Source organism: Apis mellifera, linkage group LG4 (genome assembly GCF_003254395.2).
Source record: "Apis mellifera strain DH4 linkage group LG4, Amel_HAv3.1, whole genome shotgun sequence".
NCBI classification, from domain to species: Eukaryota; Metazoa; Arthropoda; class Insecta; order Hymenoptera; family Apidae; genus Apis; species Apis mellifera.
In genome coordinates this window covers 12,847,214-12,871,018 of record NC_037641.1, presented here as the reverse complement: position 1 = coordinate 12,871,018, position 23,805 = coordinate 12,847,214, and the positions used below count along the sequence as shown (strand labels likewise).

General features: G+C 32.1%; 3 protein-coding genes across 6 annotated transcripts; 1 reads left to right on the top strand and 2 right to left on the bottom strand.

Annotated features, from left to right (window-relative positions):
- Window positions 1–61: 61 nt before the first annotated feature.
- Window positions 62–18,803, bottom strand: LOC408774 (lysosomal-trafficking regulator). 4 transcript variants are annotated; one of them, XM_026440155.1, is made up of 35 exons: window positions 18,681–18,802; window positions 15,404–16,134; window positions 14,887–15,131; window positions 13,592–13,677; window positions 10,205–12,888; window positions 10,044–10,109; window positions 9,620–9,774; window positions 9,295–9,536; window positions 9,041–9,210; window positions 8,444–8,962; window positions 8,098–8,238; window positions 7,716–8,025; window positions 7,481–7,635; window positions 7,101–7,322; window positions 6,821–7,017; window positions 6,304–6,753; window positions 5,892–6,209; window positions 5,702–5,818; window positions 5,432–5,632; window positions 5,095–5,355; window positions 4,632–5,022; window positions 4,130–4,560; window positions 3,807–4,042; window positions 3,377–3,711; window positions 3,078–3,301; window positions 2,843–3,004; window positions 2,525–2,769; window positions 2,389–2,455; window positions 2,166–2,316; window positions 1,947–2,087; window positions 1,651–1,868; window positions 1,226–1,577; window positions 1,011–1,147; window positions 698–933; window positions 145–625 (listed from the first exon to the last, which is right to left on the bottom strand). In XM_026440155.1, the coding sequence occupies exons 2-35, from the start codon at window positions 15,408–15,410 to the stop codon at window positions 145–147; spliced, it is 10,353 nt and encodes a 3,450-aa protein (XP_026295940.1). In that variant the 5' UTR covers window positions 15,411–16,134; window positions 18,681–18,802. The 4 variants fall into 4 exon arrangements, with proteins under 4 accessions (XP_026295942.1, XP_026295941.1, XP_026295940.1 ...); XM_026440157.1 differs by lacking the exon at window positions 18,681–18,802 and having other exon boundaries at window positions 62–625; window positions 8,098–8,202; window positions 15,404–16,251; XM_026440156.1 differs by lacking the exon at window positions 18,681–18,802 and having other exon boundaries at window positions 62–625; window positions 15,404–15,410.
- A 250-nt stretch (window positions 18,804–19,053) lies between these two features.
- LOC410985 (palmitoyltransferase ZDHHC23) lies at window positions 19,054–21,226 on the top strand. The gene is made up of 3 exons (XM_394460.7): window positions 19,054–19,853; window positions 19,911–20,087; window positions 20,511–21,226. Exons 1-3 carry the CDS (start codon window positions 19,324–19,326, stop codon window positions 20,701–20,703), a joined length of 900 nt encoding a protein of 299 aa, XP_394460.1. The 5' UTR covers window positions 19,054–19,323; the 3' UTR covers window positions 20,704–21,226.
- A 7-nt stretch (window positions 21,227–21,233) lies between these two features.
- LOC100577497 (calponin homology domain-containing protein DDB_G0272472) lies at window positions 21,234–23,691 on the bottom strand. Its single transcript, XM_006569306.3, has 5 exons — window positions 23,489–23,691; window positions 23,219–23,417; window positions 22,379–23,136; window positions 22,101–22,299; window positions 21,234–21,908 (listed from the first exon to the last, which is right to left on the bottom strand). Exons 1-5 carry the CDS (start codon window positions 23,689–23,691, stop codon window positions 21,264–21,266), a joined length of 2,004 nt encoding a protein of 667 aa, XP_006569369.2. The 3' UTR covers window positions 21,234–21,263.
- Between the last annotated feature and the right edge of the window lie 114 nt (window positions 23,692–23,805).

Genomic DNA, 23,805 nt, shown 5'->3' with positions numbered 1-23,805 from the left:
AAAACTCTATTTTTTATATTTTTTTGCAAAGTACTTATTAATTAAATGAAAATATTTATTTAAAAATATTTAAAATAATATCTTGTTCACGTGCTTAAAAAATATTTTGACTTAGTTTATTTATATTATATTATATTATTTATATTAAAGTGATGTTAAATTCACAAATTTTGGTGTACCATTACTCAAACGTTTAGATCCCTCCCATATGAGAATTGTGAAGTCTTCTGTTACAGCATAAAAATGATGTTGATCTAAAGCCCATGCTATCGCAATTATTGCTCCGCATCCTCTCATACCATTTATAATTTCTCTGACTAATTTTAAATCCCAACTACTCCATAATCTTATTATACCATTATCCAATCCTGTAGCAATAACATTCACAGAAACTCCTTCTGGTGCATTGCTATAACAAACTGCTGTTATTTTTGTTTTTGATAAAATTGATCCAACTGCTCTTGCATTTATTGTAAATACTTTCAATTCGGATTCACTGGAAGACGTATTTTCACTTATCTTAGGAACTTCATAGGTAACTGCTATATCTCCAAGAGTTTCGCTAATCGATAATAAACGAATAGGATAATTTTGATCACAGAATATCGATCTTATATATGTTAAACTACAAAAAGAAAAATAACAAAACTTTAAATATATAATATATTCTTATTTACTTATTTATTTATGTATTTACCTATTTAAATCCCAAATAACGATAACACCAATTGCATCACCTGTTACAGCGATACTAAATGCTCGAGATAAAGATATTGTTGTTATTCTATTTCGATGAGCTAGCAAAATCGATGCTGGCGTTGAATTGAAATCAATCTTGCTTATTATAACTGTATACGTGTGCACGGTTATTCTACCAGATAAATGACCTATCCACAATTGTCCACAATCTGGTGCTGATCCTAAAATTGTAATCTAAAAAAATAAGAAAAAAATGTTATTGACAATTATTATATAAAAAAGAATTTAAAAATATTAATTCATCTATTTACTGGATCGAGACCCGAAGATTTGATTAATGGTCTTGGTGGTTGTTCTTTTTTACATTTTAATCTTGCAATCCCATCTGTACCATTCCATGATACTAAAGCGGCCGCCAATACAGATGTCCCGCTTAACATATTTGTACCTAGAAATATTATATATCTACATATAATCTGGTTCTAAAAATATAATTATTAAAGTTTGTTTGAAATTATATATGTACCCTTTTCTTTTGTGTAAGCAAGTAATAAAGTTGTATAACTTGGTAATCCAAAAACATCACCAGTAATTAAAGGAACTAAAGATGCTAAAGGTGCTCTATGTTTATGTTTCCAACATAAAACTGGTTCATTTCCCGGAGCACCGACATAATTTCCCCATTTTATACCATCTACACCATCAATCACTTGTGGTAATGAACTATGAACTACTGTATTTCCAAGATTCTGAATTGGTAAAGGATGTGCGACTCTAAATAATTGCGCTGGTGTCTGACCATAAGTTCGTACCATCGTTTCCCATGCTTGACGTTCTAAAGGATCAGCTATTTGTTCAACATTGAATCCATAATAAGTCTAAAAATATAAATTCCTATATTCAAATTATATTCCTATATTTGTTTATACATAAATATTGTTTTTAACATACCGCAGGATGAAAAACATTTATAGCTTCCACTGCAGGTCTGCCAGTTTGTCTAAATCCAAATACCAAATCGATCCAATAAGGTAAAACTTCTCTGACAAGATCTGCTTCTAGTGCTGCTCTATGAGCAAGAATAAAAAGTCGTGCATCGCCTCCGCACCATTTTGGTAATTCAACGTCTCCTACTCGATTACCATTTTGTCGAATCCCAAAATTAAATCCTTTAATAATAAGTTTTTTGTTGAATTAATTTATCATATCATATTTAAATTTGAAATATATTTAATCATTTATATTACCCTCAGAATTCAATAAAAATTCAGGCAAATAGAAAAATTCAGGAATTAATTCTTTTACATCTGTTGTTGAATCACAACTAGTTAATCTCCATGTGGTAGCCAGAGCATGAAAAGTTCGATCAGGAATATCAAAATTGTCATCTTCAAATATAAAAATTAAAAAAGTTAAGTCTAAATATTAATATATTACTAATATATATATTTATGAAAAAAGTTTACCTTGATAACATAAAAACATGCTAGTAAATGGCGGTAATCGTACTAAAAAGTGGAGTACTGTTCCGGAATTACTATAATGTGATCCATAATGAAATGGTTCTTGATTCAATGCAATTAAGTTTAAACCTTCTGATAAGGCTTGTTTAAGATACTATAAGATAATAAATAAAATAGAAATTTATTTAATAAAAATAATATTTTAGTAAAAATAAATCACTCTTACATTATAGTTATTTATATAATGTTGTTCATTTTTTTTATCTTGCACAGCCATAGGACGTTTGAAATTTCTGAAAAAACATATCAATTTTCATTATTATTTTCCTAATTACATTATTATTTTTTATTATAATACTTACCGATAAATCTTTAAATTATTTAAATCAATTTTTTCACTTATATAATCTGCTAATACAAATGGAAATACAGGATACTGCATTAAATCATTATATGAACGACCTGCTAATTTATTTAAACAAGTAATATATTCCCAATTTGTCAATGCTCCACTTCTCCACAATGAAATAGATTCACTTAAATCATCACCTGGTATTCGTCTTGGTAAATTACAAGTAGATAATTCCGTTACAAATTCATCTCTTTCCTATAAATTAAATATATCATTATAAACTATGTAATATATATTTTCATGTATGAAGTTTCAGTAATGAATATACCTTTGAAGAATTAAATGCTAATAAATAAGTTCTTCCAGTAATAAGGAATATTTCAATAGCTCTTTCTTGCAATTGATATCTTCTCTTATGCAGTTCTCGAATGTCCTCGAGACGCCAAGCTGTTCCACCTACCATAGCTAAATCCAAACCACCTAAAGCTATCTGTAATTATAACATATCTAATTAAATATTTATATTACAACAAAAAAATAGAATGAAAAAGTTAGAAACGTACATCAGTGTGTAACAAAACATCAGGATTATCAGGGATAAAATAAAGACACGTTTCACCGATGAGAACTTCACCAGCTAATTCAGCTCTAGGTGTAACTACTTTTGCTTGAGACATTTTTCGTATTCTCTCACTAGTATGCAATCGCTCAATTAATGCTGTAGCATTTGCATCTTGTCGATTAGTCGTAAATAAATAAGATAAAGGTGCTTCAACATCCATTGTATCTATATATTAAGATAAAAAATGAAATGAATAAATAAAATTCAATGAAAATAATTAATAAAATAATAACACCAAACCTAATTTATCTTGATATTCATTCAAGAAAAATCTTCGATCAATGTTTAAATGACATCGTTGTAATCGTATTCTAATTCTGGCAGGACCTTCTGTAGGATCCAATTCCCAACTTTTTGGATAACTATTTGAAAAGAACCAAGGTGCTCTTTCATGAGTTAAACGTCTTGCTAAATCTCTCCATTTAGCAATTGCTTGAGCTTCCATTGCTCTTGAATGTTTCAGTCTTTCCATTAATACTTTACGTTCTCGATTTTGTTCTTCTACAACTGTACGCGTTATAGCCATTGCACTTTCTGTTAATTGTTTGGCAAGTACATCAAACCTATTGGCAATTCTAATAAAAAAAAAAATTATTTCATAAAATAAAATTTTTATAAAATAAAATATACAACTATATTATATCCTATATTATATTCACTTTCTATTTACCTTTGAATTGCAGGTAGATTATTATCAATCCATATATCTCTATCTCTCATTAGTTCTCTCCTAAGCAAAGTTAATTCTTCGTTCCATATTCCAGGACTAGCTTGCTCTATACCTTTTGCCAAATCCCATATATTCAAAGCTTCTTTTAATTCTACACATATTCTAGCATCGGCACTAGGCATTTCATCTCGTCGTTGTAAAAGATCCCAAAAAAATACAGTAAATTTTTGTTCTACCTAATATAAATGATACATTAGAAATAATTATTAATTATTAAAAAATTAAGTTCAAATATATAAAAAAAAATATCGACGAGCTCTCACTTGTGGATGAACTTCGAGAAGAGAGGATAAAATTTCTCGAGTTTTTGGTTCTTCCATTAATGATCTGACAGCAAAAATCCTAGTATTATTACTCTGATGTGGTCCAAGTAACCATACCATTATTTTAGCTGTATATTTTCTTAAAACATGTCTAGTTGACCATCCACTACTCCAATGATTTCTCTTTTGTAGTGGATTACAAAAACCATGTAATAGAATCGATAATAATCTTTTAGTTAATTGTAACTCGTTTCCAGAAGGTGATTCATCCGCTGCAGTTATAAATTCAACAGCACGCGTAAGAATAATACGAAATCGTTCGAGTAATTCTCCTTTGCTCGGTTCACGGGTAGTTACAACAGAAGGTGTATGCAAGCTCGTGTAACTAGATGATCGAGAACCATCACTTTGATTACTAGATGTTGTGAAAACTGAAAAAATATACTAATAAAATAATGAAACTTACATAAATCTTATTTTCATATTTGTAATTAAATATTACCTGAAGTTATGTGGGAAGCTGAGGCTAAATATGATGCAGTACTACGTAATCGGAAACTTGATTGATTTGAAACTTTTGCTGTAAGCACATCAAGTTCTCCATCAAAAAGTGCTACTTGTGCATCTCTCACAATTGACACACATGTTCTGTTTTTAATGCAATGAGATCTTTCTTTCAATTCCATATGGTTTAATATTAAATGTAAATCTAGAATAGCCTGCATTTGATGATTTCCTGGAGATTCCAAAAGTTTTGTAGCAATGGTAACGAGAAGTACATGAATATCTCGATAAAGGGATGTAGAACCACCTTTATGAGCACCTCCTACTAATGCTTGTACTAAAGATTCAATTAAACCTTGTTCTAAAAGCGATCTCAGAGCAGTGGGATTCTAAAATAAAATTTTTATATTAGATTAATATCATTTAATAATCGATATAAAATTATAATATTATTATAATACCTTTGCAATTAAATCAGTGATAAATGATATTATTGGTTTGGCTATATTTGATTCAGTAATTGCTGATTTAGCTATTATAGCCAGTAATGGAGGCATTGCAGCCAGAGTTGGACCTCGCAAAGCCAAATTTTCTAAAGCAATTATTAATGATTCACTTCCAGGATATAATGCTATTTGATTTGCTAAATGTATAAAATATTTTTGTTTTATAAATTTATTGACTTCTTCATCACTAGCACGTTGTAAATATGTTTGAACGAGCTATAAAAATTATTTACATAATATTATAGTAATGGCATAAAAATAAAATTTGATTTTTTTTTAAATCTATATGTACCTTAATTAACGCGGTACGAACTCTAGTATCCGGATTATTAGCCAATACAAGTAAAAGTTCAGCTCTTAAAACATGTTTTAAAACCGATCCAACTTGACTATCAGGTAAAACTCTAACTGCATCACGGAGTAATAATAAAAGTCCTTCGCAAACTAGACCTTGACAAGCTTTTTTTTCGTCAGTCCATATCGATTGCCTTTCCTAAACGAACAGAAAAAAATATCAAAGTTTATTGTAAACTATAATTAATAAAGTTAATTTTATACTTACATTGCCAAAAGGATTAGATCCATCACTAGCCGCGATTCCTGAATCCTCACCAGCACTAGTATCCTGAGAAGGTCCATTTCGACGTTCTTTTCTTTTAGGCATTCTATTTTTCTGAATCTGTAAAAATAATATCTATTGATTCTTCTATTATTTGTATCATTTTTAAATTATCCAACGACTAAATATTCACCTGTGAATTTGTTAAACCTTTATTCAATTTATTATTTTCAAAAGTCTTTATAGATTCATCTGAAGAACTAGAAGTTATTGTAGAAGCAATATTCACAATTTTCTTTTCCCCTATAGGAGGTAATAAAAAATATATATTGTGTCTCGAGTGTGTGATATAAGTTTCAGATGCTTGATGAACCAGAATTAAGTAATCAGTAATAGCTACTAAATGAGCAAATTCTGGAGGTGCTCCCATAAGTGCCCTAATCAATTCAACCACTGCAGTTCCAGTTGAGGAATCAAGCGTAGCACCCAATTCTTCATACATAAAATGTTCCTGTAATAAAAAATAAATATTTTTATAAATTCCTCGTATATATATATTATTATAATATTATAAAATATAATATTTGCAAAAACTATAAGATTACCTTGCATAATGTTAAGACAGTATCAACGACTCCAATCCTATTTAATTGAGATGCATTAAACTCACGTTGTGAATGTTGATCTTTTAATAATAATAACAATGCCTGCAATAGCAAGTTTAATGTATCATGTTTGGCCCATATTCTCCACGCGGTCAATGCACCTTTGATCAATTCGGGATCCGTGATAACAGCTTCGCAATTTTGTGAGACCAAATGATTGCCGCTGCCGATATCTTTTATTAGGATCGAACTATCACAAGCTGCATCTAACATTGCTTTCAGAATATGTCTACCTGCGTGACATCGTGATGATTCTAAAATGCGTAGAATTAACGATGTTCCACCTTCTGATCGATACTGATTTAAAAATTCGGAATCATTTCGTATTAAGTGTAGAATTATTGAAAGAGCTAATGCTTGTTCTTCCTCTTTAGAGTTTAGTTCAACTACCTATACGCAATAAATTCATTTAACAATGATTATAAACAATTGTATATTTAATGATAAACATACTTACTCTTGCGAACAAATATAAAAATACAGGTATACCGCCTATTAAAATGGCAGCAGGTACAAGACCTCGATATTGTTGACATTCTAACCGAGCGGAAAGTATAGGGGCTACAGATAAAGGTGGTTGCTGTGACACTCTGTGTTCCGGTGCAGAAACAACTCTAAAACCAGGTTGACCCGGAAATAGATTTCTTACAACAGCTGAAAATAAAGATGTAATTTATATAGATAAAAAACTAATAAATACGTTAATAAATAAAATTTATACAAGTTAATAAACTTACCAGCTGGATTTGCAATAGCCTGAGGATATAAATGAACGATGTTAGGATTTTGGGCCTCGTAATTAAGAAGTAAATTATCTTGCAATTCACCCAAATGTGAATTTGTAGCATCCATAACTGAATCCCAATCAATTTTGGCCTCTGATACTTTAGTTTCAACAGCGTGTCTTAAATACGTTCCGCCATACGATTTCCTTCGACTTGTATCAAATTTTCCTCCTTCTATGTTAAATATTAAATATAATATAAATATTTACTATATTTAACATTACAAATATTAAACATAATATAAATATTTACTATACTATATTAAATTTTACTATATTTACTATAAATATTTACTATATTCTAAAATAAAAATAACAAATTATGATGTTTACCAAATTTTATTTCTCGAATACCATCTAAAGCGCCAGATACAATTAATGATGTAAAATCTGGTTTATCTGTGCTTAAGATACATTCCGCGAGATTAGTGTAATTAGGTCCTAAACTTGCCAGATACAATGCTTTTTCTTTAGTAAACACTGGGCACCTACGAATAAATTTTTAGCAATAAGTACACAAGGTGACAAACAATCGATAATTTAATTATTATTTGATAAAAATGCGTACCTAAATACCATTAAGTTTCCAAGATACCAGGCACCAATAGTACTAGATCCAAGTTGTCCTAATAGGACGCATGTAGTTCCAGGTTTTCTCACTAACAATCCGTCAAATGGTAATTGAGCATTGATTTCTCTCCAGCCATCTACCCAAAGCACAACCTGGACCACCGCGCTATGTTTATTTAGAACCGTGTCTTTAAAATTCAATGCTAAATGGTGCCATTGACCCGAAGGAAGCATACCAGTTACAGATGTTTCAGAGATTGTTCGATTCGTTTTGTCATCCGGTCGAGTTAATCGTAAAATTAATTTGTCTGGAATGCAAAATGAAAGAATTAAATATAATAATTATATCAAAAAAAAAAAAAATTAAAAGATCAAATTACCTGATCTAAGATCCAACCATGTTTCAAGCACCAGAGACTCAAATCCGATGGACATCATATGAATAATCGATGTTGGTGTAGGAGGAGACGAGGAACCTGCTACGACTGATGTACCCAAGAAAAGATCAGACATCGAATGGTCTTTCCACGATAATTCGTGTAGAGCATGCGTTGGATAAAAAAATAATAAACTTATTGCTAAATTTAATATAGTTAATCGATAAACTTGTAACTTGATTTAATATAATCGAAATACGATTTCGATAATTTGCAACGATAAATTTGAAAGTATTAAAATGAATATAATCCCTTTATTTATTAAGGAATATTAAACGATTTTACCAACCTTCGCGACTCCAATTGTCAGATAGAATACCCCAATCCGATAAACTTTCATTGTCTGAATCGAGTAACGGCGAGGTGCTAATCAATGTTCCTTTGCCACTAACAGGTAATCCTCTTTCAACCCTCAACCACATTGAAACAGAGCAACCATGCAACCAAACGGGCCAAGCTAATTCCGGGCCAATTGGTAAACACGTTGCGTGTACAGACCATGGACTGCATATTCCCGATGTAAAATGTTTTTTTCGGAAATTATTTACAAGATTTTCTACCTTTTCCAAATTTTTATATTTTTCCGACTGAATTTTCGATAATGTTTTATTATCAGAGGATACAGGAAAAGATATGATGAAGTTAGGTTGCGGGCGTGCGGCTAGAATTAGATGAAAAAGTGGTTCCAACAATGATAGTAGCGGTGGCGTGTCAACTTTGAATAAAGATAAATACATGACTAGTTCCGTTGGTGAAATCGATTGTGTTGCTAACAAAGTAAACACTTCTAGTACAGCGTGTTGCAGATCTGAAACATTTTATTAATATCATGGAAAAAGATTTAGAGATTTAAATTCGAATAGGATAATTTATATTAAAAAAATACCTTGATATTCGGTATCTCTACTACTAAATATATGTTTAAAACCACGTAACATTTTTGTAATTACTCCTGCTCCCGCCAGAGCGGCGCAACTCGAGGCACTTTCTCTACATGTGACTGCAACTTTTCTTAATCCAGTAGTTATAATGGATGCCGTTTCAACATCCAAACCTCTGAAAAGAAGTTATTTATAATAATAATAATAATAATATAATTACTCGTGTGTTAACTTATATCTCGTGTGATCAAATACTTACTGTTCGCTGAAATGAATCAACAAATCAACTGCCAACAAACACAATGCTGGATGAGCATTTGCATGGCCTCTGGGTTCAATCACCGGTCCCAACGAATTACTTCTTTTTACGGTATTATTGTGAAGGCTTTGCGCTGGCACTTCTACATCTGCTTCGTAACCATCATCAGCAGTCACGTATTCACCCGTACTACTATCATCAGCGGCACAATCTGGTATTGAGTCTAGCGTCATTGACGGTAACTGTAAGAAAAATTGATATATCGAGGTAAATAAAGAAATCAATAGAGGAGGGGAAGGGAAAAATGAAATAGAACGAAATTTACCCTAGGACGAGTATATTGAGGTATAGTCTCTTCTTGCGCTGGTTTTAACATAGAGACTTTCAATAATACCTCCACGATGATAGTTAATCCACGACCTAATTTAATTCCCGTGTTCATCAGAGCTTTTCCCAATTCCATAATTATATCTCGGTCACCTGTGTCGATCACAATCTATTTTATATGAAAATAACCACTATTGAATATATATATATATATATATATATACACGTATATAAAATAATATTATTCGTGAAAAATTAAGCTTCACTGAGAACAGAAAGCGAAAGATGTTCGCTTGTGTCGAGCATTCTCTAAACTGTTTTTCAGGCAGCTTATTGGGATTTTAATCCACAGATGTGCATAGGATAGAAACGTATTCGGAATAAATACAATTCACGTTCGTTGTATAGATAAAAGTACTTACACAATGGGGATGTTAAACAACACGTGAGCAAAGCCTCGAAGAGTCTGTGAGCTGATTTATTGATATCTAAAAGGGGGGAAAAAAATCCTGTGTAAATGTCCTGACATTTTTTTTTTTTTTAACTATATCTGTTATTTAATCTGTCGTTATTATAAACATACCCGTGATACTATCTGTGGATATATGTACGGCTAGCATTATGAAAAGCTGCAAAGATTTTTGCGACACAGAGTGTGACGACAATTGAGCTCGAAATTTTGGACTGCAAAGCGCCACTCCAGCTGCGGCTCTCCACGCGACGCTAGCCTGGTACAGATTCAATTTCTTGATCGCGTCTGTTCCCTGATCCTGCCACGATGTACCGCCACTGTCAAATACTTTTGATACCCACGAAATCGTATCGGATGATTTTCTCTCTACAACCTGTTGTTCTTGGAATGTGCTTGATTCCTGCGCTACGATGGTGCTTGTTTCTTCCATATCCCGAACATTTGATCGAGTTTGTTTATCATCAACGAGACTGTCCATCGAATTTGTGAAAACGGACAATAATTGAATAGTTTCTGCCTCGAGTGAATCGAAGAGAGATCGAACCGCGTATTTCTCCGTATTGTCGAAAGAATCGGATTCGGGAAAATTCGTCTTCCATATCTCCACAATGACGGTGATTTCTAACAGAGCGTAAACGTTCCTTGTGAAAGTCGCGTCGGACAGCAAGATCAGTGCTTCCTCCAATCCGTTGATCTCGTTGAATGCCTCGCACATTTGCGCATTTACCATCAAGCACGACATAGCACATAGGGAAGATTGGACGAGAAACTTGGCGATCGTATTTTCTCGATCGGTTGTGTAATATGTCTTTGCTCTCAAGAAGATCGGAAAGAAAACTTTTACGAGTAATTCCCGCCTAATATGGAATTTCGAGCATGGGCCTATTTTTAATAGGTGTGCCATCACGGTGTGGCACAATTTCGGATCGTCCGGTGTCAACAAATCCGCGTACATGCTCAAAAAGTTCCACGAATAAGTCGAGGGCCTGTCGCAGATGGCGCACAGTTCCGTTTCTGCGTACCCACCGAGCTCCTTGAAAAGGATACGTTCTAAAAATGCGACGGCAGTGACGTAAGTTGGCGGATCACGTTTCTTCAAAAGAGTGGCGATACTGATCATGAGTATGCTCGGTGGGAAACAGCAACACGTGCCCGCTGCGGTAAAAACTTTGATCAATCTAACTTGTAACTCGGTGGCCAGGGGATGAGAGTGTTTAAGAAGATTGGTGAGTATCATGAAAAGAGAAGAGATGCAACATGCCTGTTTCATTACCGTGCCGACGATCGGTTCAGAGTACGAGGCACCAAATATATCCGAATGGTGGTAAATCTGAACGTTGTTGATGCAAGATTTGTGTTTTCCTCTGTTGCAATTTGCTACATGAGAGATATCACGTCGCACGGACTTCAAACTACTCGTTAACGCGCCTATCATATCGATGATTTTCCGAGCGCGAGCTATCGACCTCGACGAATCGACGCTCGGTAAATCGAGAATCGCGAAAATTGCCCTCTCCACCAGCCTCCCATCCTGGCTCTCGGTGAACAGTTGAAACAATTCCAAAAAGTCTGACAATTTCTCCGTCGTGGCGCCTTGTTGATGTAACAAACAATAAAGAAACGTTATCACTCCGTATATGGTGGCGAAAATGAACTCTTGCAGGAGGGACCCCTCCCCGGCCGAGACCACGTTCACCGGTTTGCTGCAAGCGTCCTCGAGCAGTCTCAACGTCATGGGCAACAAACCGTTGTGGATGACAGCGGTGGTCGGCTCGTTCGCTCTCAACACCCGTTCCAACGCCGTGAGCATTAACCTCGCTGCCGAAGCTTTCAACGTAGCGCACTCGGCCCCTGTCAATCCTCCACCATCTATACCGAATTGAAGGGACCATAATGTGTCCAGGGCAAACTTGAGAACTTGTACGGCGGGTGTTTGCTCGGCGGGTGTATCGTGATCGCGCAATCCTTGAAGCAACTGAATGATCAAAAGGCTCGTCTCGAAATTGCTGATCCTCGAGTTCAGAACGTTCTCGACGCGCTCGTCCACGTAATCTTTCGGTGTTTTCTTAGCCGGCCGAGTGGGGAGCTCGTAGAGCGGCGTCTCCCATTTCTGCTCCTCGTCGCTTCTCACGACGGAAGTGAAGTATTCGAAATCCATCGGATTCAGGCGGATTTTCAACGTGAGAGATCGCGACTGATCCACGCCATCTGTCACGAATTCGGATTCGCTGCTCCCGCAACTCTCGGCCGTGTCGCGACGAGGAGCCTCGTACGAAACACCGTACGATTTTTGCTTGTGGCGAGCGGTTGACATTAGTGATTTCGTAGCGATGCTGCTGTACCTACGACTAGCCGCCTTCCTCGCTCTCGACGACGGTGCATTGTTCTCGTGAAATTGCCCTCGACCCGATCTCGACGCTTTTCGTTTCACGTGCGACACGATGTCAATCGTGTCCACGGTGTCCTCGTCGTTCGGATAGAATTTTACGTAAGGATTTCGCGCGCGGGGAATCGTATCTAATGAAACGGTATCATCTTTGTTGTTACGATTCGCTTCCTCTTGAAGGACAACCGGATACAGAGCGATGAGCAGGGCCACGAATTCGCGTCCACATGAGAGCCCCCGTACACCGAGCAGGTGCAGAGTTGCCAAACAACGCCAGCCACGATCCTGCGCCAAATACTTTCTCAGTCTGGCAAGCTCGTCTCCGTCGATCCTTTTCGCGCAAAGCTCATGGACGTCCGAGAGCAGCTCGCAAGCTATGAGAGTAGATACGCCACCACCGCCGACGGAACTATGCAAATCGATAATTTTCATTGTCGCGCTTTTTTTATATATATATTTATTATTCGAATTAGATAAATTTCTATATTATTATCGTTCCATTATATTTCGTAATTATTAGTTTATTAGTAAAATTAGGGACACGATATGTCGAAAAGAAGATTTCAAATCGATTAAAGTTTTTTTTTGGGAAATTGAATCGAGGAAATGCGAATAAGAATATTGGTAGTTTTCTTTTTCCTTTTCAACGTTATATCTAGCTATTTAATTTCTAATTTAGAATTAGATTGTTTATAATATAATTTCGAGTAGCAGTAGAATATTATGAAAAGTCCGCTCGATTATAAATCTATCTAGTTACATAAAAGTGAAAAATCACGTTAAACCGCAAATACGAGATCAGATTTATTGCGGTTAACGATCGCTATCTTCGTCGCAGAGTCACGTGTTACGTTCTTACTTTTTTTTCGTTCACTTTCTCGACCAATATCTAATCCATTTATATCCCCGCTTCCTTAATACTTAATAACGATACAATTTTATATTATTTCGCGTTTATAATTACTACTACACTTATTATTATACGATTACGATTATAGTGAAAAAAAAAAAGAAATTACATAACTGTTATTTCAACGATTACTAATAATTTAAACGATACGATATCGAGACTAGACGGGTTATCGTTTTAATATTATTATATTTAATCTTACCAAAACGATAGGGCATCTTTCACTTCTCGGCCTTCTTTTATTTGAGCAAGAAATTCTGCGAGAAATATGTCCAACCAGCATGATTTCTAAACAGAAAGAGAAATAATATACTTATTAAGAAAAAATTATTCAAATTGATGTTAATTAAAAGTTTAAATAGACATAAAAATGCAATATTCCTTTGGTAATTTGATAATATGATAATATTTTACGACGAACAATATTAACACGACGAGGAAGTGAAGTAAATGATAATAAATTTAAATAGAAAAAAAAAAACTTAATTTTTAAAATGCACGCTGATTATTATAAATACGTATGCGATAAACTTAATCAGTTCGATAGACATTACAACTAAAAATATAACGAGATTCAAAACTATCCAAGACTATTACATAATTTTATTTGTAAATTATGCAAATTGTGTTATAACGATTTTATATTATAACGTAATCCTTTATAAATATAAATATAAATACATTTCTTTTACTGGCGTCACGTCGTATCGTATATCGTGTTTATCCAATACGTAAATAGATGATTCACATGACGGAAACAAACGGTAAGTAATTCGTTGATCGCAACAAACTTTGTGTCAATTTTGACAGATTATAGATTATCCATCTACGAGGATGAAAGTAAAAAATGTGTGTAATTCAAATTCTACCAAATTACGTAATCGACGAGAAGAAAAATGTCATTATGTCATTTTATATTTAAACAGATATTCGTAATCGAGTAAAGCAAATAATTATTGTAGCTTACTAGAATTTAGATAGTATAATCAGTGCAAATTTTTTTTCTTATTTTAATATAATAAGAAAGAGAATGGGGAGAAGTGTTTACGATACACAAATACAACGGAGAACTCATTCGTCATTTCGGTACGTGTAGCGAAGTATAGACGAATAAGCTAGACTTGTAAGTCATCTTAACGTATCCATAAGAAGTTTAACATTTTTTTCGAAGACAAGTAAGTGACAATAATTACAAAAATCTTGCTTACCGGTTAAGAATGAGTTAATGCGATTACATTTGAATAAAAAATTCAATCAACGCTTTAAATAGATTAATTATTAGATTCTCGAAGAGAAAGGATAAACGTCAAGGTTTAAAATCGTTTATCGTTAATATTTAATGAAATCTTCTTCTTTACCTCGACAATCGATTTGAACTTTTCGTTTCTATAATAATTTTAGTCGAGACAATTGAAACTACATTATAGCAATATATGAAAAAAAAAAAAAGAAAAAAGAAGGTTTAAATCGACAGAAATTCCTTCAAAAATAATGTACCTCGTAGCTTTGCGGTTCTGCATGTATGAAATGATCCCACAAAATCTGCAGTTTGTTAATGGAAACCGAAGACATTACTGGACGTTCTTCAAACTCCTTCTCGTCGTCCTCTTCCCGCTCCTCGGTTCTCAACCGCGTATCTTCTTCATGGCTCATGAGCTCGTCGAAGCTGAACCATGGATAAAAATTATCCTCCTCGGGTAACGTTCGAGGACCACTGTTCGAGGAACACGTAACCCGATCACCTGAAAAGTCGAAACTTTATTATACGTTTCGATCGTGCTTCCGCCTCCGTGGAAAGATATATCTTATTTCCGCGCTTATTTGATTTATCAAGTATTTAATCAAGCTCGATTCACGCGGCCCGACGAACTCTCGCCACTGAATAATTCTGTCGTTAAATCCACGCGACTTTGAACACCTCGCGTCTACAGTAGTGCATCACGGCTTCTCCCCGCATATTTGCATCTATGTAAATGATCTCTGTATGCGTTCGTGTCGATCAACTATGGCTTACATAACATCCCCACAAATCCACGACAGACCGACCAGTTTCTCCAGCCTTCAGCGGGAAGCCTGAAAGCTTCTTAATCCACGGCCCAAGGGAGAGAATGGTGATCCTCAATTCATAGACTCGAGTTGTGTACCGTCATCGACGCTGTTGTCACCACTACCACCGTGCTCGCCATCGTCACTACCACTAACGCCATCATCCCAGCTACCATCGAAACGTGGTAACTCGTCGTCGTTACTCGTCGTCGTTACTTGGCACAGAATAAGCGCACAGAATTTCGGATTCACGAAAACAACGCACTTCTTATCAACGCACAATTTTCTTTCTCGTGTCACACGTCTCGTTATCACTTGATCTCGTTGACCATATCGTTGTAAAAACTTTCAAAACAGTCGGAAGCGACGCTCTCTCGATTTTCTTCACGAGGCTCGTTTCTCCGATCAATCGATCGATCCAGCAGAAACGAGACGACTGCGATACTCCCGCGACTATTGCACTTCTCCTCTATCTTCCTTCTAGGCAAATGATTGGAAACTTATGTTTAGACCACCATCGAGGCTCGCTACCACCAAGGATCACGACCTCTTCAACTGTTCAACTATCATTCCAACCAAGTAACGATGATTCATCAATTCTTTTTAATATTGTGATTTTTTATTACGGGCAAAAGTGGTTGGTATTGGTCATTGATCTTGTTTGCTGTTGTTTGCAACTTTACTTTCAAGCTTGGAATACTGTGAATGGAGGCAAAGTAAATCGAAATGAAATATATAATTGAATTACGTTTTCACGTAACGTTTACACGATGTTAAATCATATACTGTTTAAAAAATTTATTATATTAAAAGATTTTTTATTCTCATCTCAGTAGCGATTTAATCAAGCGAGAAATGTAATTTTATAAAAATAGATGAAATTGTAAATAAAAATAGATGAAATTTCGTAAGTCTACGATAAATCGTAGATAGAAAATTACGGCAATATATCTTTAACATGCATATTTTTTTTTGAGAGTCATATTTCTTGAAAAATATAGTCTTTTACAGTCTTTTTAAAGAACAATGCATTAATTAAAAAAATTTCTCATAAAAAAAACTGAAATCAGGGATTAATTACAAATGGATGAAAAGAATATCTGGATAATATTGAAACCATAAAACGCCAAACGAATCTTAAGAATCTTAACAGAATTTTACAAAAAGATTTCCAACATTTCTTTGAACAATGGAAACGTCATTGGAACAAATATATTCGGAAAGGAATTACCGTCCATTTGAAGAGAACATCATCGATCTGGAAAAAAATTGAAACACGAATTTTTTATACATAATTCTATGAGTTTTTTGAACAATCCTTAAATTCAGCTAATAAAAATTGACTTATTTAAAACATTTTGCATTAAAAAAGTCAAGTTTTTTTTTATTAAAATATTTAAATATTTTCCTGTTTCAATTGATAGATAATTTTAGTTACATAAAATCGGTGAAATCGAACTACACGCGTTTAAATTTTTTCACCGATATTATGCATTGTTCAAAAACAAATTTATTAACAAATTATCAATCCAAAATTTTCATTGATAGATATAATTAATTCGATTATAATGCTACTTCACTAATACTTAGCTAATTCCAATTATTTTTAAATTTTCAAAATCCATAACTGTCCAGAATCACAAGCATAAGAAAGAAATTGGGCTAAATACGAGTCTTCTGTACGTCGAAGGTCTCTCCATCGTCTTCTTTCTTCATGGAAAATTTACAATCCTCCTCTATGTGTCTTGAGATAAAAGAGTAGATTTCAAGAAAGGTGAAAAAATATTAAACAAAATAACGTATTCTTCTTCGTTTATCGATTGTCTTTGAAAATATGTCATCAGTTAATCACGTAATAAATGTTGTATTTTTTTTTATTAAAACATAATTATCCTCGTTTCTATAGAATAAAGATGAAAAAAGAAAAATATAAAAAATTCTATAATATCGTGTAATATTTTGCAGAAATATTAATAATAAATATAAAAAAGCGATGTAATATTTCCAAATGTTGGAAAAATTACATGCACCATATACAACGATAAAATATGTACGTTTACATCGAATAAGCAAATAGCTATCTTTACAATAATATTTTTACAATAAATACATTGGTGATAATGATTATCGAATTGTTTCTTCTTCTCCATTTAATGTATATTAAAAATTTTCAGAAAATATCATAAAGTGGCAAATAATGATAATTTGATAAAACAATACGAACACGTGCAAACAATTGAAAACAATTTCAATAGACAACGTATTAGTCGTATTTGTCGATCAATCTTTGACTCGTATAGACGAGTCTTTATTGTTCTGCATGATTATCTTAATACAGTTCTACCCCACTGTTCTTTAATTAGCCTCGCCTTGATTGTGCGATAATAGTATGTATGTTCATCCCAGTCTTCTTCTTCTTCGCGAAAAACCAATCGATATTTGTTCCGTGTGTGTCAGTGAAAGAAAGAAATAGACTATATAATAATATGATGTTAAATATTAGAGATAAAGATAATCGTTTCAGTTATTTTTTTTTTTTTTTTTTTTTGAGTGAAATTGTAAATTTTCAAAAAATCGTTTTGTAATTGATAAAATAAATTTGATAGAAGATTGATCGTTAATGGTAATGTATAATAGTGTTCATCTAAATGTTTACATGTCTCGTGGTAACCTCATCGATGTATATTTTGTACAATCAACATACATAGATTAAGCCTACTTATTATTTTAGCCTTGACTTTTGTATTCATGTCTTGATTAAAAAACTAAACTTTTAAAATAAATTTTTTAAACGATAATTATATTTTATTTCTATAAATAATTAATAATTAATTTTATAACGATATTACAATTATAGTTATATTCATTAATTTTTTTACATTTTTTATTCAATGTTTTAATAATCACATTATTTTTCTTTGTAATTTCTAAAAGAGTGTTAATAAATATCAATCAACAAACACTAAATTGAGATAAGATTCGACCTTCAATGTTTTTCATATATAGTTGTGATAGTGTAAGATATTCGAATTTTTTTCTAAAAATTTTTTTCTATTAAAATTGACTGTTTTTCAATTTTCAATTTACGTCATATTCCCGCCATACATTTCATAGTTGTAATTTCATGCGCGAAGAAATTATAGCAAATATCACATAAGAGAATAACAAAAATGTAGAACAAGATGGCAATGCCTTTGACAGAAGTAACCAATGGTTATTTTAATTGTTTATAAAATATTTGTTACCTGAGTTGAATGAATGAAGTCCGTAAAAATATCTTTTTAAAATTAATCACAATTTTCAATAATTGGAATGTAATATTGATATCATTGTTCTTTTACATCGTACGAACCACATATGACAACCGCTATTTTACACTGGAAATGAACACTTATCCTAGCCCTCTTTATGATTTTTGCGCCATTTTCAAAATACTGTCAAATGCATAACATATTTCATAATATTATTATTTAAAAATAAAGATGCATAATATAAAAAAACAATAGAATTTGAAAGATATATTTTATTTCATTGCACATTTAAATAATGTGATTCATCTCTTATTTGAACAGAAAACTTAAATTGGAAGAGAACTATATATTGATTTGTGTCGAAACAATGGGCCTTTATTGAAAGAAGATTTTCGAGCAAAGATCTTCAAAAATTTTCAAATTTTTATATAAAAACCATTGATTTAATTACATTAATTGTTTTAAAAAGTGCTATCACGTGTATTTGCGCGCAATATTTTTAATAATCGTAACTAATTTTACATTGTTTAAGGAATATCGACATGCCATGAAACATTTCTAACCTTCATTTTGATATTCTATCATTAACTTTTTATGCAAGCGTAAAAATTCTTTCGATATAATTATTAATATAAAAATGACTGTATGGGAAAGATTGCGAAATCCTTGTGGTTGGAGAGCTGGAGCTAAACAAATTTCAGTCGATGCAATGATACCGATATTTGCGGTCCCAACATTGGCAGTAATAGCCGCACAAACAGTACTATGTACTGTAATTATATTTGTCGCAACACCGATATTAGTATATTATTTACATCACAATTTTCTGAGATTTTTACTTCGTACTAAGTTTTTTCTAATGTGGACTATTACAAGTGTAATCATGTTAATGTTGATCTTTGAAATTAGTGTCGTACCTTTATTAGAGATCTTGCTGGAAGAAAATCTAGTGTTTATAATGTGTGTAGTGGGTGGCATATGGTGCGGCTACATGACTAGATTAAATGCAGATTCTGCAACTCAAGAAAGTACTTTAACTCAAGGATTAGAATTAGGTGAAGGAAGTGGAGAACTTTGTATAACATGTAGAAGAAGAGCACCTCCTAAAGCGCATCATTGTCGAATGTGTCAAACATGTATTTTGAATAGAGAATATCATTGTAAATGGTAATAAATTTTTTTCTCTATAAAGTAGATTTTATCTTATTTAATTTCATATTTTAGGTTGGATTGCTGTATAGGTTCAAGCAATTTAAAATGGTACTTGGGATGTTTATTCTTCTCAGCCATAGCTTTTATTTATGGTTCCAATTTAACCATGACTAGTGTATGCCATCCATTTATACTTATTGGCACTGTTCTTTTGCCAGATGATTGTAGTGATGTATATTATCAGTTAGAGTATGTATAACATATAACTTGGAAAACATTCAATATTAATATATATATATATATATATAAAATATAATATAATATAATATATATATATATATATATATTAGATAGTAGTAATATATTAATAGATTATATATAATCTTGAAATTGTTTTACAATTGTTATCAGTAGTATAAATTTATACTGAGAAATACAATATTCTTTTCATTATTAAAACTTAAAACTAAACTGGAAAGATACTAAGGATTTACAATGCAAACTTTAATAATTATAAGATACTGATAATTGCTGAGACTTCCATTAATGTCGTAAATATTGTAATATCTCTTATTTGCTTTCCAAGAATATAAAAGTTGAATAGATAACATGTCATGCAATTGTTTGTTTTCAATATCCAATCAAAGTATAATAATGTGCATATTGTTCCAGCATTGCCCTTTGCTTCATTTCGGCACTTTACAGCCTACTTGTTGGATTAGTGGTAGTTTGTTATTTAATATATCATCTTTGGTTAATCTACCTTGGTACAACATCGAATGAGCGACGCCTTCTGGAAGCTGGAAGTCCATACGATCATGGGATGTTGAAAAATGTATCTCGTTTATTTTGCTGCAAAACTTAGATATTAAATGTATACTAAATTATAAAAGTTACTTTGGAAGGTGATACTTTTCATTAAATGCAAAAGATATTAGAAAAATTGAAATAATAAGATCAAAACATCAGACAGGCATAGTGGTATGTGAAAACAAAAAATACATATTCATATTAATTTCGACTTTAACATACTCCAATACTCAGCCTTGTCTTTATCTTATATTAATTAAGTATTAAATATTTTTAAACTATTGCTCATGATATTAAACTTAATAAAAACATATCACGACGTAAAAGCGCTGATCTCAATTAGTTTTAATTATTTTTATTTTGCTATTATGCGTATCATTTGTATATTTATTATAACTGTGATAAAATGGCCATTGTATTTAACTAATACAATATATAAATTATATTAATTATGTGTAATATAAGATTTTGAACATAAATTAAGTATGATATAAATGTTTACACTTTTTTCTATACAAAATGGATAAATGGATAATAATCTTGTGTTACATAAACTTAAACATACTATTATGCAGTGCAATCTTTGTATTTTAATTCTAATGTCATGAATTAACTTTAATCCTCTGATATTACACCTCTTTGTTTAGGATCAAAATCAGGAATTACTTTTAATACTAATTGTCGCAATTCATCTTTTCTTTTTTCACTTTCTTTAATATTTATAGCAATTGTGAGATATTTTTTCCATGTATTGAAATACTTGACTTTTAATTTATTTTCATAAATATTCATAATTAATTTTTCTTTTATTTCAGTTTTTGTTTTAAGTTCAATTGCTATTACTTGCCACAATTTAAAAAAATTATCTAAAAGTTTCATATCATAAAAGTCTATTGCAACTTGATACTTCAACTTTAATTCCCTAACTTCTTGTTTCCATTCCCTAAATATTCTTAAAATTAATTTCGTATTATAAATTGATTTAACAGTATCAATCTTTATTTTATTTCGATTTTCTATTTCTATTTTCCATGTTGTAAAAATTTTTTTTGTCAATTTTTCTCTATAATGATCTTCCGCTTTTTTAATATTACCTCGTAATTCTTCAATAAGTATTACGAAAGGTTTCATTATATAGCGTCGTAGAAGATACTGTCGATAAAATTCATCCGCTATATTGTTTAATCTTTGAAATTTTTCTATTTCTCGCTGTCGATTTCGTTCTTGCTCTTTTTGTAATCTTTTTGCCTCGGCTAAAGCCTGTTAAAAAATAAACATCATTATTTTAAGAAAGCATGTATCGAATACATAACATATATATCTATAAAAGCATATATATTTTCTACGAGGTGACAGTTTTATTTTACAAGATGAATTTATGAATTTGTTTCTGTAATATTTAATATAACATTTATACATTAAATTAAATATTTCAGTATTCTCTAATCTGACCTCTTGTTGTAACTTTTTCTTCTTCTGTTCCTCTTCTATTCTAGAAGCTTCTTCCATTCTTTTTTGTTCTTCAAGTTTCTGTTTACGGATCTCTGCAGCCAATCTTATTCTTTTTCGCCTATCTTCTGCTCGTGCTTCCATTCTCAATAGAAATATCGGTGGATTCATTCGTTTTCGGGGTACCATTAAACTTTCGTCTCTTTCAGGAGGATTTATATAATCTATTATAAATCTCTTTATCAATGTGAATTCTAAATTGACCTAAAAATCGATATTACCTGTAACCGTTTTGTTGCATTAATTGAATCAACGTCCTCTTTGTGTCATGCCCACAATTAAAGAAAGTTTGTTTGGCTATATCAATCGTCTCCTTATTCGCGTTACATATTTCCCTCTGCATCTGTTTCAATTTCAATTCTTCGATTATCCTGTTTTGCTCAGCCAATTTAACTTTTTGCTTTTCTATTATTTGTTTCTGAGCATTTAACCGACATTGGGCCGGCGATTCGACAATTATGTGTTTATAACAAGTGTTTCTCTTCTTCTTGTTTGCATCGTTAGATTCTTTTGTCGTTGAACCGTTATCGCTAATTTTTTGCTTTCCGATAATTGCATTTTGACTTTCCACAATTTTATTTATAAACATCTCGATTTTTTGCTCTTCGAAAATTTCTTTTTCTTCTTTTCGCTTCTCACCATTGATTTTCGCATCTTTCGCACGCTTTCTCCAAATATCGAAATATTTTCTCTTTATTTTCGATACCGTATTTTCCTCAATTTTCGTCTTGATATCGCGAAAACGTCTTTCTTCCACGACGTTACATTTTAAAACGTCGAAATATTTTCTCAGAAGGAACAAACGTTGCGTTTCAATGTTAAAATTAATCTTATCTTTAATTGTTATTTTTATGTTTCCGGCAGATTGGTTTTTTTGATCTTTTATTTCTAACAAAGAATCGTTGATTTCTGTTATCGGTACAACATCCGTATTTTCATTAGAACCATTGATTTGATCTTTTTTCTCTTCAACGATTATCTGGGAAGAAATTTTATATTTTTGTAAAAAAAAAAAAAGATATATGTATAGTTATTAAAATTTTATTTAAAATTATACCAACCTTGTTTTTCAATTTTCTGGCCGTTTTCCAAAAATCTTCGTCATCCGAGGATACAAAGTTTTTTTTTGTACAACAAGTATAATTCGAGAATTTTGGTCGAGATTTACTTAATTCCATTTCAAATTTCTTCAATTCCCTCTCTAAAACTTGTTGCTGTTTCTTTATATACAATTGTTGTATCTCTTCTTCTATTAACAATCTACAAAATAACATTTTGAAATTAATTTTTATAATTTTTTTTTATCTATATTTTTTTCAACTATATCATACTTTTTAGCTTCCTTCAAAACGGAACCATTGAATGGAGAATTGGATTTTTCTTGCGATATTCGATGCCTTTCGTTCATTATTATATTCGGATCGAGAAATGTCTTTTCTTCGTCCTTCAACATTCGAAGTTTTTCCGATGGATGAAAAATATTCACTTTCATCAACCGATCCATTAGATTTGTCACTTCGTTCATTTCTATCATGATTTTTTTATTATTATATACAAGTAAAATTCATAGTGATCTCTCTATTTAACGCATAAACGTCAAGATGCCATTCCCCAAGTCTTTGTTGATATCATTTTGTTTCGTTGTTAA

What these genes read in the sequence shown, in the direction of transcription:
- LOC410985 (XM_394460.7), top strand. Translation starts at nt 19,324, where the DNA reads ATGACTGTATGGGAAAGATTGCGAAATCCTTGTGGTTGGAGAGCTGGA. An exon ending in AGAGAATATCATTGTAAATG is followed by an intron (nt 19,854 to 19,910) that starts GTAATAAATTTT and finishes TTCATATTTTAG; the next exon opens with GTTGGATTGCTGTATAGGTT. An exon ending in GATGTATATTATCAGTTAGA is followed by an intron (nt 20,088 to 20,510) that starts GTATGTATAACA and finishes ATATTGTTCCAG; the next exon opens with CATTGCCCTTTGCTTCATTT.
- LOC100577497 (XM_006569306.3), bottom strand. Translation starts at nt 23,691, where the DNA reads ATGATAGAAATGAACGAAGTGACAAATCTAATGGATCGGTTGATGAAA. An exon ending in CCAGAAAATTGAAAAACAAG is followed by an intron (nt 23,137 to 23,218) that starts GTTGGTATAATT and finishes ATTTCTTCCCAG; the next exon opens with ATAATCGTTGAAGAGAAAAA. An exon ending in ATGCAACAAAACGGTTACAG is followed by an intron (nt 22,300 to 22,378) that starts GTAATATCGATT and finishes TCCTCCTGAAAG; the next exon opens with AGACGAAAGTTTAATGGTAC.
- LOC408774 (XM_026440155.1), bottom strand. An exon ending in AAAGATGCCCTATCGTTTTG is followed by an intron (nt 12,889 to 13,591) that starts GTAAGATTAAAT and finishes CGATTTGCATAG; the next exon opens with TTCCGTCGGCGGTGGTGGCG. An exon ending in TTCTCGAAGTTCATCCACAA is followed by an intron (nt 4,043 to 4,129) that starts GTGAGAGCTCGT and finishes CATTTATATTAG; the next exon opens with GTAGAACAAAAATTTACTGT.